This window comes from Dunckerocampus dactyliophorus, chromosome 13 (assembly GCF_027744805.1).
Source record: "Dunckerocampus dactyliophorus isolate RoL2022-P2 chromosome 13, RoL_Ddac_1.1, whole genome shotgun sequence".
In the NCBI taxonomy this organism is placed as follows: Eukaryota; Metazoa; Chordata; class Actinopteri; order Syngnathiformes; family Syngnathidae; genus Dunckerocampus; species Dunckerocampus dactyliophorus.
This window is the reverse complement of record NC_072831.1, coordinates 9,154,722-9,169,032: the sequence shown is the minus strand read 5'-3', so window position 1 is coordinate 9,169,032 and position 14,311 is coordinate 9,154,722. Positions and strand designations below refer to the sequence as shown.

Sequence of the window (14,311 nt, the reverse complement as noted above, 5' to 3'; positions counted from 1 at the left end):
GCTCTGGGGTGTTTTACGCATCATTGTGGTCATTGAGAAACTGCACGTGATCATAGTTTCTCTCGTTTAAAAGTTCAAAAAATACTTCAGTGCATTTAATCAGTTAAACTCTCAGAAATCATGCTCAGAAAACGCAGAAAAGTTGAAAAGTGACAAGTTAAAAATGAAGCGGTAATAAAAAGATTTCCCAGACAGGTGAACTTTGTTTAGGTTTTATTAGGTCACACAGCAATGGAGGTTCTTGTTGAGAGCAGAGAGCACATTAAACCAAGTGCTGGGGACGATAACAAGCAATGGGATTTCCAAATGCATCAGCATCAAAAAGCCATTTAATCATGGCTGCCTCTCTTGCTGCCAAATACCGTCTCACGTCTCTGGGGAGCAGGAAACGTTTAATAAAATTTCACTAATCGAGTTCAGCGGGAGAGGACTGTGCGGCCTCGCTGGCGCAGTCGCAGCCATCTGTTAGTCCTCTGAAGGACTCCACTTCCTCTCCAAGACCCACTTTCCTTTTCCCGGGCCAAAGCCACACGTTCAGGACTTTCATGTACGCGCTGTGCACACATATCAAGCCCATTTAGTGCCATTAATGTTTTGACTCAGGGTCGAGACGTGGCCCAAAATAAGGACCGCTCAGGTTACAACAGAACTGGATGATCCAATTAGATGGATAATTCAGTTTGGAAAAACCACAATGTGTGCAAAAGTTCATTCAGTGCATTTACATGCACTAAAACAGATTCCCGAAATAGTTCAGTTTCTCCATTTTTCACACTTCAAAGTCCCAGTTTACATGCACTCTAACTCATCTAATTCAATAGTGTGCCTCCAAATAGCAAGGGGGAAACTGTGGTCATTTCAGTGTGTTTAGCTATGTGTGTAGAGGAACAAAATGCTCCATGCTAATAGCTGTCACTCGCAGGAGCAGTCTGTCTAACGGATAATACAGCGCTTTCGTGTTGTCGTTTTTTTGTGTTTAACGGGTTGGTTCTTGTGGTTGCGGTGCTTTCTATTCTATGCAGGGACAAAACAAATTATGTAAGACTCGATACAAACTGCTATGCAGTGAATTGTTTTTAAATTCATGGATTAAAGGTCAATGGCATCTAAACTGCTGTATAGACCTCGATACGTGAATTTCCGCAAAGTAGGATTCTTGATATGTAAATGGAATATTTTTGTAGTAAGAGCATAGAGAGCTCTTCTAAAGAGGTTTTAACATTGCTAGAGCCCTTTAGACGTGAAATAACACCCATATAGTCACCTTTGCATTCGTATTAGCCAATATAGGAGATATAATCAGAAAAAATAAGCCATTTAAGACACAAATAAAACTTGTGCTTGTGTGTATTGAATTAAATGTGTTCCAGAAGTGTGGACAGAAAGTGACGTCGGGGGTTCAAAGTTCAGTTTTAGCTGGATTATGGCAACGGTACGCAACGGTAGCTTGTGTTATTATTATTAATATTATGTTATTGTGCCTGTTGTGAGATAATTCATACCTGCAATAAAAGCCTGTTGTTCCAGCAATCAAGTCTGGCTTCACCTACTGACACCTAGCGACCAATGTAGATTGATTGATTGATTAAAGTTTAACGACACTATCAACACAAAGTGTTATGTAAGTGTCTGGACCTTAATATGTGAAGTTATTAATGACAAAACCTGTTTCTCGGGAGTGTAATCTATCAATTTAATTAGGGAGTAGAGCTTGTAAGATAGAAACTGTGATCTACTTTACTGGGAAAAATTCCCTACTCTTTTCGAACAGAGAAGTACGGTAGGTTCTTTAATGTTCAAATAATGTGGCTTTTCTTTATACGGGATGGCGGCTTAAAGTCTCCTCTGTAAGACTAGATACTGAATAAAATGGCCTGCCAAGGGCCTGTTTCCATTATCTAAAACCTAATAAAAAGATTTATTTCTTTAAGAAACTATGATGCAGGATCGCGGAACTTCGCTGAACAAGGTTTTCAGATCAGGTACATTATAAAAATTGACACGGATGTGAGCAAACCCAATGCATTCAAGAAGGATATGTTTAACTGAGAGTGTACTATTACATGATATACAACGGGGAGGATTTTCTGCTGCAAGTAAATAGGAGTGTTATAAGCGAGAATGACCAATTCGAATACGAGTTAGCACAGCGTCTTCCCGTCGCCTAGCTAACGGGATTGTAGTATGTGGTTCAATTCTAGGCTGATGTTGGTAGAGTTTGTTACCGGGATTTAAATCCCATGACGTTTGCCACTCTATTTTTTTGTATTCATTCATCTTTGGTTTTAAGTCTGTATAGAGTATCTTCATTTCTGTTACAGCCATATTAAGTGCCTCTTTTGCTAACATATCAGCTTTTTCATTCCCTTTGATACCTATATGGCTCGGTATCCAAACAAAAACTACCAGTTTAGATAATACACCGACTTTGTATAATGATTCTAGTAAGTGTACAATATAGGGATGTTTAACATCTCTACATTGTAAAGCCATTAGACTAGATAGAGAGTCTGTGAAAATAACATTGTTTTCCATCAGTGTTTTGTATTATACCCAAAGCCATTTTCAAAGCCAACAACTCGGCAGTGTACAAGTATATGGAAGCACTGTCTGGTAATCTAACCTGTTCTTTTACTGTGCCACTAATACAGGCTGATCCTACTTTATTGTGATCTTTTGATCCGTCTGTATAGATAGCATGGTAGTTCCTGTATTTGTGTCTTATTTCTCCAAATCTATCCAGGTAGACCAGATCACTTGTAATGCCCTTTTTGAATGTTGCTAATGTCAAGTCTATTAAAGGTTCACTGATCACCCAACGAAATATCAGCGGTACCAAGAACTTGCATTAGAGCTTCTTGAACACGAAAGCCAAACGGTTTGATGGAAGATGGTTTAAGGTCGTAAAAAACCCGGTATTGTGGTCTGAAGGTATGTTCATACGTTGGATTTAATGGGTTATTCTTTAATTTGATTGCATAGTTAAGAGATCGTTTTTGATATCTTAAATGGGCTCATTTGCCTCTACATACAAGCTTTCCATTGGAGAAGTACGAAAAGCTCCAAGGCAAATTCTAAGTCCTTGATTTTGTATTGTTTTTAACTTATCAAGGTAGGACTTTTGAGCAGAGCTATAAACTGCACAGCCATAATCAAGTTTTGATCTGACTAAAGACCTATAGAGACGTAGCAGGACAATGCGATCCGCACCCCAATCCATTTTAGATACTACCTTTAAAAGCGACCAATGTAGAATACTGCATATTGAATGCATCATTTTAATGCATCTTTTTAATGCCTTATATTTGTATTTTAGTTCTTTTAGCCATTTTTATGCTTGAAAATACTTCATTTAGGCAAGAAGTACATAACATTTGCTTAAATATGCATACTTTTTTTCACTAATAGGCCATATCATTCAACCACGAGACAGCATCATTAATAGAACCACCATTAATATAACCACAATAAAGTGAAGCCACAAAATTCAAACTGCAATTTGGGGAGGGAAGACTGTATATAGACATTCCAATCTTACTGGTATTGTGTATTTTGTTAGTCAGTGATGAGTAAACAACAATAACAGCGGCAGATAACAAAAGTATGGAATAAAAACATTCCCAACCAACATCCATAATCATATTTGATTTAGTAAAGTAAGAATTGAATGTCCATATAAAGCCATTTAGACATCCTCATTGACATGTAATCCACAAATTAAAAACAAGTCACTACGTAGCGGAAAGTTTGTATTTAAATAGTCAAAGCAATCTATCACCATGACAATTTTTTTCTATGCCTCTGAGGAGCACCACAACCACAAGAACCAAAGCAGATGTCATTTTTTTGTCCAAAAACAAAGCAAGACATATCTCCCCCAAAGAATTCCAAGGAACACATGGACCAATCCGCATCCAGATGAAACCGAAAAACACATGGAATAACATACCAAAACAACACATGACACTGCCCACAACTCATACAAACAAAGCTACTACAAACTAAAAAATGTGTACGTTTCAAAGTCCTTCCAAGTTTTTTGCATTTTTTTTTCCACAGTACCAAAAGGCACGTATGAGGGAGTCACTTTGGCGGCAGCACTTCAGACAAGTAGTGGGAGCTGTGGTGTCATACAGATTACTTATCAATTTTCTTCTTTTACTCTGAGCCCAAAGTGCCTTTAATACTGAAGGGACCACATTTACAATATCAGTTTTCTTTAACCCAATTTCTTAGCAGAAGATACTTTATCTGTGTCTTTATGAGGTGAATGTATATTACTTGAGGCTAGAAGATCAGAAAAGAATTGAATGCCACTATCCTTCCACCTCTTCCAAAATAATGTTGTATTTTGTATTTTAATTGATGGATTATTCCAAATTGACATGTGTAAAGGAGTCCCTATTTCATGACCTTGGAGGGGTTTTCCACATATTTAAGTTATTATTGGACAAATCTGAGGGAGAACTTAAACGACAGGAATAGCGCGAGGCCAAAACAGGGAGTTTTTTTGAAACATTGATAAGGTTTTACACATTTCTGCTCTGCTTTTAATACAGTCAGCCCCCACAAACTCACAAATAAGCTCCTCACACTTGGCCTGTCTCCCTCCCTCTGTAACTGGGTGTTTAACTTTCTCACGGGCAGACCCCAGTCAGTCAGAGTCCACAACCGCACATCCAGCTCAAGAATTGTGAGCACTGGGACCCCACAGGGGTGTGTGCTGAGTCCACTCCTCTACACGCTCTTCACCTACGATTGCGTGGCCTCCCAGAACAACACCAGCATCATTAAATTTGCGGATGACACTACAGTCATCGGACTGATCACTGGTGGTGTTGAAACATCATACAGAAGAGAGGTGGCGGACCTCATAGCTTGGTGTCGTGATAACAATCTCCTTCTCAATACAGATAAGACCAAAGAGATGATCATCGACCCAAGAACAAGGGAAAAGGAGCCGCATAGACCCCTGTTTATTGGTGAGACTGAGGTGGAGAGGGTGAAAACCTTCAAGTTCCTTGGCACACACATCAGCGAGGACCTCACCTGGTCTCACAACACCCAACAAATTCTGAAGAAGTCCCAAAGGAGACTGTACTTCCTGAGAAGACTGAGGAAATTTGGCATGTCCACCAAAATCCTTAGTTGCTTCTACAGATGCACTATCGAAAGTGTCCTTACCGCCTCCATCACTGTTCGGTACGGTAACTGTACAACACGTGATAGGAAGGCACTCCAGCGGGTGATCAAGACCTCACAGAACATTGTTGGGGCAGCCCTCCCCTCACTGCAAGACATTTATACATCTAGAGTCCTACGCAGAACACACAACCTCATCAAGGACAGCACACATCCACAACACTCATTATTCACACTCCTACCGTCAGGCAGACGCTACAGGAGTTTGAAGTCCAGGACCACAAGGCTGGCAAACAGCTTTTACCCACAGGCCATCAGGCTTCTCAATGAAGCACTCAGACACGCCACACGCAACACACACTCATAGCACTTTATTTATTTATTTATTTATTTATTTGTATTATTTACTTGTATTAATGTCTCTTCTGTTGTTGTTGCTTAAATTCTTGGTATTTATGTATATGTGTTTATGTTTCTTATGTTCTTATTCTTTCTTGTGTTTTTCTTCTTTTCTTGGGAGAATGAACAGAATAAGATTTTCATTGCATGGTATAACTGCTGTTTTACCATGCACATGACAATAAAACTCTCTTGAATCTTGATTTGTTGACGCTCATCAAGTGTGTTATATTGTTATTTCTATTTTATATGTATATTTGATACATGTTCTCTTTTTTAGAAATGTTGTTACAGTTGGTTTTAAGCTGTTATTTATTAGATTCGTTTGTTTTGCAATAAATGTCACGGTCTGTCTTTTACAATTAAAAACCAAAAAGGTGTTCTGAGGTAGGCTATATAACATTGAAATAATGTAGCAATGTATGCGCCTTACTTCGTGGTAGGAAACAGTTATTATGAACAGTTAAAATATCTCATCTGCCTGTGTCACAGCCAGAAAGCAGTGAAGAGTGATGATGTAATGAGAATCAATTGGTGTTGCATTTCTCAGTGGCTTCTTCCCCTTGGCCCTAGGTTTTAAGGGGTAGGGGAATTGGTAAGACGAAGGGGAAGGGCTAAGGGCCTGTAATGCAATCTTCAAATCCTGCCTGCACTTCCATATTACGTACGTGTATTATCATTCATAACAGCGATGCCAAAGCTCACAGTCTGATTGGCTGCCCTGTTGTTACGAGACAGCTTTTCTCTGGACGAGAACTATCGTCATGTTTTAACCACCCTAGTCAATACGAATGAATAAAATCTAAATTATCATTTTTATCCACTTACAAAATAATGCTCTACTTGCTGATGTACTTAATGTTGCTGACAGATCTCTAGGACTGACCCTTTTAAGCCATTGTTATGCTATTTGACTAAAACCTGAATTTAGTTAGATGCTTGTTTTGGGGTAATATGAATACATTGGAAACACATTGTTGACTAATTTATATTTAGAACAAAAAAACTTGTTACAGCCTGGGGTTGAACAGGGTTTCTTTGCCATGGCAGGTATGTGTACACCATTATACCACTCTGGTTTTCTGGCAGAAGTGAAATCATTCTATTTATTCATGATAACGGTGACAGCGCAGGCAAAAAGTTTGGCATTAAGTGTTGTAAAGCGCTCTGTCATTCATGAATGACACTGACATTTTATGACTTTTTTTTTAATTCTCACGGGAACGAGACAAATTGCTTCACTTTTGAACTCAAAACGGGACATGTACTTCTGTTTCTAAATACTGGAGGATTCCGTTTTTCAGTGCAGCCCTAATTGTCCTTTTACCTTTCGTCCCCCTCCTTTCTCGCTTTCCTTTTTGAAAAACTGATTTTATTTTACTAGGCCACATTGTACAGTATCTCTTTGGCAGCTACGAAGCACAGTCACCGGTCTGTGCGCAAAGGCAGAACCAAAGCAATTGATGCAGATATAGGGGGTTGTTTCTGCCAAACTCACAGACAGTTTTCATCGTTTTCACATTTCAATTTATACCTATGCTTTGGGGCCCCTGGCTTGGAAGTGTCCTTACCGTTCCCCCCCTTTACGGCGCAGCTGAATAGCAATAGCACCCACCAAGTATTTACTGTATGTAAAATATTGAACGCTATCTGTGGGTGCTGATTAAACTTGCATTAAAAGTCCTCTCAAAAACTGTTTATAAGTGCTTTTAGGAAGGTCATTTTTCCCAACCTAAGCGTCTCTCAGCTGACTACAGTGGTAACCTTTGACCTTCCAGCCTAATGCTGCATGTCCTCTCAGATGAAAGTAAGAGTTTTTACCTTGTACACTCAGGTAACACTGTGACCAAACTCTTGTTCCACAAAATGTAATGTCAGGACCTTTTGAGTGTGCTTTAAAGGCCACAAGCAAGGAAACTGTTCTGTTGTGATTCGACAGCAGTAATGCTGTGAGCTGAACATCAACCATACAGTGAACTTGGTTTTCAAACGCTTCAGTTTACCAAACAATAGTGTGTGTAACAATACATTGTATCTTACCCTTTAGTATGTTGTATGTATCTTGTGGTATTAATAAAAATGCGGAAGGACTACTCCTAGCATTGCTTATTTATTCAGCCATTTTGGATCACACACTCAACACCAAATTTGGCAATACGTAGTTGACACAATACTATGGTATACTGTAAGGCTCATTCATTTGGCAAATTCAAACTAATCCTGTCTGCCCACGTATCAATGTGCGGATTTGAGTGTTGAAACCAAGAATTCCACACTTTGGTTACTGTGACTGTGGTTCTTTGCTAACTAACAACAGTTACACCACAAGTACTTTTTTATTCAGTATGACTGCAAAATAACGCACCAGAGGGTCAAAGAAAGTTGTGAGTTCCAGCACTTTGATAAAGAAGGTGAAAAACACTATTGAATTCAAGAAATAACCCATAGCAAAACATGAACGTGGTGTCCGTGCGGCTCTCGCTTCCCCTCCTGCCTCGCCGCTCATCAACGCCATCTTTGGCAACATGAGTTTTCAATAAAGGTAAAAGTGATGATAAATGTTCATTTATCCCTTTCGTTCGTCAATTTTAATTTCACATTGCTTCTGCATCTAAAACTATAATTGTTCGGTCTTAAAAGTGTTTTGTGTTAACCTTTTTGAGCGTCCGAAAGTGATTAATTTGAGTTATATCGTTTCCTATGAGGAAAATTGTTTCAGTTTTCATACGTCTCAGTTTTAGATTAATCTTTTAGAACGGATTAATAACAAAAATCATTGTACCAAGGGGAAGTTAGAAGTCGGTCCTTCAGTCCCTTGGTAAAACATTTCCTGAGATCAAAGCAATGGCAGTACCCAGCTCATTTCAAGTTACTCCATTTGGGATAAGTACGATGATGGTCCATATCCTAATGATATTCACAGTAAAGGACGTTATGGAAGTCAGGGATTCATTTCTAATCATGTCAAGTCATGACCTCGTCACTTAAGTCTTCTACTCACAGAAACCCCTTGTTATTAAGCCCTGACGTTTACGTTCCTTCAAGTGGCCCTTGGGAGACATGTTGAAGGCACGGTTTTGAAAATACACAAATTGGCCACAAACGTCAACTTACGTTAACGTTTGCATAAAGATGACGTCTATGCACCTTCAGTACACAGTCAAGAAAAAGATTACAGAAGAGGAAATGCAGATGAAAAATCAAGTCAGATAACTGTTGCAAAATCAAACTCAACAGCTGAAAAGCTCACAGACGCACTTTCGCTCTTATTCACAGTTATGCTGACACACGTGCGCACACACACACACACACATACGAGGTCACACTTCTTGCTGAGAAACCGCTAACACCACAAACAGTCATCATCACCTCCCCCTGTCGGCTGCTGGTTTGTTTCATGTGGTCACAGCAGTTCCTGATAGAGGCAAACATCAGCAGCCGCTAGACGGATGCTAAAAATGTCACCCTTCTATCACATATACATACATATGTACAGAAGTGTTTCTGGAAGCAAAAAAACTACAACAGGCTGACTTCAGCTTCAAAAATACAAACATGCAAGACCAATAGGTTCATTAAAAACAATAAGTCACAAAGGTTACTCCCGGCAATTGGGTTAGTGGCTTGGCAAAACCACGCAAGTAATTTGACCCATTACAAGCGGTTCTACTGTTATGTTTTCTTTTACATTTTGTGGTTACGTACTTATCCCTACCAATTATTATTACAAAAATAAAAATAAGTAGTCAGTGGCCCTCAATTACATTTATCCAAGGGCCAGAATTATTTTTCTCGGCAGATACTTTGAGGACCAAATGGTATCATTAAAAAAAAAAAAAAAAAAAAAAAAAAAACAGAAGAAAATGAGATTTACTGTATTTTTTAGCAAATGTCTGTGTTAATAGACTCAAATATGATATGATAGCGCCATATTTGGTTCAATGTGAGCAGTCTTCTACTGCTGCTGCATTGTGACATATACACCTGACCGTTTCCCCAGAGAAAGTACTGCATGAGCGAGCACTTGTTTGGTTATTATTTGAGTCATGTTTAGCGGCCCAAATGAAAAGCTTTGACTGGCCAGATGTGACCACCTATTGAGGGCCATTGCTTTATAACCTCAATGTGTATTTTCAGGAAAATAATTTGGGGGAAAACGATTTTTCTGCTTGGCATAATCTTTTTTTTTTCCTTCTAAATGCACATCATCAACATTGAAATTGCACTTCTGAGAAAAGAGCATTAATGGTGAAAAAGATAACAAAAAAATCCTGAGTGGAGCCTAAAACCAGGTAATAAATAGATAGCTGCCAAAATAGTTGGCTCTGTAAGGGTGTTTTCTGGTAATGTGCTGCAGCATCAGCGTGGTACTGTTGTGGAATGCCAGCTCTGTTTGACAGTGCAAACATTGCACCACGTTGTCGGTCTTTGAGTTTGAAATGATTCCAACTTTTGACAGCTTCTGTCGATTTCCTTTGGGCTCTTTCTGTCGCTATTTTCGTTTGAGCCACCTCTCTCCGTTGCCACTCTCCACCGCACACCGTTTCCCAGCCGTGCAAAAACAATTTCTGCATATTTTAAGTTCAAGTCAGTCTGGCCGGTTTATCAATTTTATTGGTTACGCTCTAAACAAATAATCAGAGCAACATAACTACAATGACCAAACTTGACCAAACTACAATTTATGTGGGTCCAGCCCTTAATTGAGTGCCATAAGTAACATGGAACCCTCAATGGCACATCAAAACCTACTTCCTCCCTTAAGTAGATTTTATGTAGGTGCACTGACCAGAATAATGTTGATGTTATAATTATTTCCACTGGGAAATCATGTCGTGCTCAGAGGTCTGCAAAAGGAGCAGTCTTGAGGCATGATGCATCACACGTGCACCATGTACCTGTAAAGTTGACACCACGAGCACTTTCCACTGGTGCAGAGTGTATAGACAACACACTGAGCTATAAACTGAAATATGTTGGACACGGGCACATTAAAGCTTTTCCATGGCAGCCGGCATGTAAATTAAGTTCCCAGAACTTTGCACTGGAGCAATAAAACCTGCTGAAATGTAAATGTTCACAAATGTTCTGATTATGAAACACCTTAGACAACAGCAGCCTTTGAAATGAAAAAGCACAAAGATGTTCTCATTTGGCCGCTTATGCTCTGAGGAGATTTTGTCGAGGGGGAAGCTGGTCGGCCATGAATCCTGCAACACAATGTAGTCAGCTGGCACACTAACAATAATCCTACTTTTGGTTGGCAGACACAGGCGAGCTCATGTAGATCCAGCTGAGTATCAAAACATATTCGAGAGGGATTTTCAGGACAGGAATTAAGAATGAAAAATCTCAGGCGCAAACACCACCCCAAAAACTAAACTCCACATTCGCTCAAAGACAGAACACAGAAAAGAATGCAGGAAGTTCCTCCTCCTGATTTACAATACAAGACATTTGCTGCACATATGGAGCAGCAGGGAGAGATGCCAGTAATTCTGTCCAAATTGAAAACCAACCTTGCCACCCCCCCCACAACTCACACACCTCATGTGAACATAAACAACATATTGAACAGCATCAGGTCAAAGTCGTTTGGAAAGATTTACACATTTTTGACTGAGGTTACAGTTAACTAAGGATTTATATTCTGCTTCTTAGTACATCCACAGACACTGAACATGGGATTATGCATAAAATGATTCAAATAACAACACATCCAGAGTGGAAAAGATTTAATTTTGATGGTTGTTGACTTATATATTTTGATGTTTATGAATTTGCGTTGTGTTGAAAAACGTTCACCAAAGAAATACTGGGAGCCTCCATGTAACAGTTTATGGATATCCAACGACATCATGACTTCATTGTGGAATCTCTCAGTCAGTGTGCACAAAGCCAGACAAGACTCCCAGCATGCACTAGGTCTGCATCACCAGCAATGACTGCACATGTGCCAACATGCTGCTTTCCTTTAACTATACTGTAGTTTCACCATAATGGGTGTGTCAGTCACTCCCCTGCTGTCAGCTAGGTGACGCATGCCGATGGAGGATGACGGCCTGACGCAACCCACACATACAGCTCTACACACACACACACACACACACACCGCTCTGGAAAAAAATCTAAGAGGCCACACTGGACAGCATGCCGATATGCATAACACAAACGTTGACTAGTTACAAACATAGCCATGAATGACACTCACCTTCAAAGTATCACAGTATTCCAACAGCAGATGACAAGTCTGACAAATACGGTCCTGTTGCGTTGACAATGATTCAGTAAATGTATTCCATTAAAATCGTCAGCCCACACAAGCCTTACAGCCATAAACACACACTATCCCCTTCCGTCATATTGGTCAGATGCGCATATTTTCCACATATTATTGACTGTAAATTCAGTTACTGCTCTCACGCAGTGTACACACTATCCGCTTCCGTCATATTCGTCAGATGTGCATATTTTCCACATATTGTTGACGGTAAATTCAGTTACTGCTCTCACAGTGTATTAATAACACAAGACGCAAAATACTGCTGTATACAAAAGTCTGCTATTGTGCTAAAACGCTAAAAGTACATTACTGTATACCAGATGTGTCCAAAGTGTGGCCCGGGGGCCATTTTCGTCCAACAGCTCGTTTACCGACCCTTAGCATGTTGAAATGTATTCATTATTAATAACCTATATTATTAGATATTACAGTATTAGGAATTGTCAGATACAACACAAAGCTACAATGTGGCTGTTTTGTTAAAATAGCTTAGCATAAATTACGGGTGTCCAAAATGTGGTTGATTTTTTAAATCAGACCTTGGCACGTTTTAAAAATACAATTAAACAAGAAATATATCAAACACAAGGAAACTTGAAAAAAAGAGCAGTAATTTTACAGGAAATAGTAGAAATATTATAATAATGCCATAATGTAAAAATTGTGAAATTACGACAAAAAATTCCTTTCACAATAATTTCCGCAATCATTTTCGCAATATTAGTAACAAAAGAATAAAGTTGCAATTTTTGGAAGATTCGGTTGGGAAAAAGTTGTGATATTATAAGAACAAAGTCAAAAATATTATTGGAATGAAGTCAGTATTATGAAAAAAATTACAAGAGGACAGCTGAAATATTTGGAAAACAACTGAAAAAAAATGTAAAATGAGCAGTGGAGAAAAAGCAATAACACACTTAGTCATCTGGAACACAGCAAAGATGCAGGCTGTTTTTTCTTTAAATATGTACAGCTTTCTAGCATGTCTACATTGGTTGGTTTACACAATGTAAAATATTAAAGTGGCCCCTGTATCCTTTGATTTTACTGTGTGCAGCCCTTGCGAGGAAGAGTTTGGACACCCGTGGCATATATTGACCTACAATTGATTGGTTTATAGCATCTTTAATGTACAAAATGTAACTGTGGCGCCCCCCCAATCCTTTCATTTTCTGTGTGCGCCCCTCACTGTAAAAAGTTTGGACACCTCTGCTGTAGATACAAAAGTCTGCTATTGTACTAAGATGCTGAAAGCGTTTTGGGAACACATCAAGCACCCCCCTCCATTGAAGCTCATTGAACTTGTAGTGACCGGTATCTTGGCGAGTGCACAGGCACGCCAGACTTATAAACATGTTTGGAGGGGATAATCAGAGCCAAGACTTGTCTTTCTAAAGTCATTTATAGGGATTCTACACGCCTACATCCATCCTTCCACCCTCTCGGACCAAACAAAGGTAAAAAGCATTTGCATGTAAAATCAGACAAACCCCTTCTTTAAAAAGATGCAAATACACAAAAAGATGACTCACCTGTACGCTCAATGTAGTCCACACACTTCTCAATAAAGAGTGGGATGGGTCGCTCCGGGGTCACCAGGTTCTGCAGAGGAACGCCAAAGTAGTTGCTCTCCCACGTTCTTCTCGTTGGGGGGTACAGTGGCTTGGGGGGCTTGGAAGATTTGGCCTGTAACGGAGAAAAGGGGGTGAATTTAGAGAAAGCGAAAGTTAAAGGACGCTAATGGGCAAGCAGCAGAATAGGATGGTTGTTGAAGGAGGAAAAAAAAGGAAAAAGGGAAAGCTGACGGGGAAAGAATTTGAAATTGTGTTAAAAACAAGAAAAGAATGAACGTGAGGGAATGATGGGACAAAAACGGGGGAAAAAATCAAGCAGACATAGAAAGTGGGACAAAAGAAAAAAGTAAGTGTATGACTGAAGACAGGAAAAAAAATGAGAATAAAAATGTGGAGACACTGAAGACGTTTGAGACTTTTTTTTTTTTAGGAGAAAGGAAAGTGAATCAAAGGAAAGAAGCAAGAGATTTGACACATGAGGGAATGCAAAAAAAAGTTTTGGAAGAGTGTGAAGAGGAGGCGGAACATGTCGGAGGAGAGATGAGGAAGAGGAGGGCATACAGGGAACAGATCAGATGCAAAGTTAGTGGGATGAAGGCGGAGAGAGCAAAAAATGAGAAAATGTGGAGGATGACAAGAGACGTTCAACAGAGGACACCAGCAAAGTGCAGAGGTGGCTTTCATTTCCCACAATGCTTTGCCTTTCAAAGACTAGCCAGACCTACAGCGCTTCACGTACCGCTCTAGCAAGGACTACTAAAGGCCGTCATTACTGTACGACATCCCCTCACATTACCAGAAAAGGTCTGAATGTCCCCACAAAGCCCTGCATTCATAGCGACCATGTAGCGCCCAAGGCCGTTTCTCCACCAATTTGCACACTATTAACTGATTTGTGACGCCTTACATGAAT

General features: G+C 39.6%; 1 protein-coding gene across 1 annotated transcript in view; it reads right to left on the bottom strand.

Annotated features, from left to right (window-relative positions):
* arhgap5 (Rho GTPase activating protein 5) overlaps positions 1–14,311 on the bottom strand; it is a 53,391-nt gene that overhangs the window by 21,864 nt on the left and 17,216 nt on the right. The window contains exon 3 of the mRNA XM_054796104.1: positions 13,357–13,510. Within this exon, the coding sequence (XP_054652079.1) occupies positions 13,357–13,510 (154 nt within the window). The remainder of the gene's footprint in view (positions 1–13,356; positions 13,511–14,311) is intronic.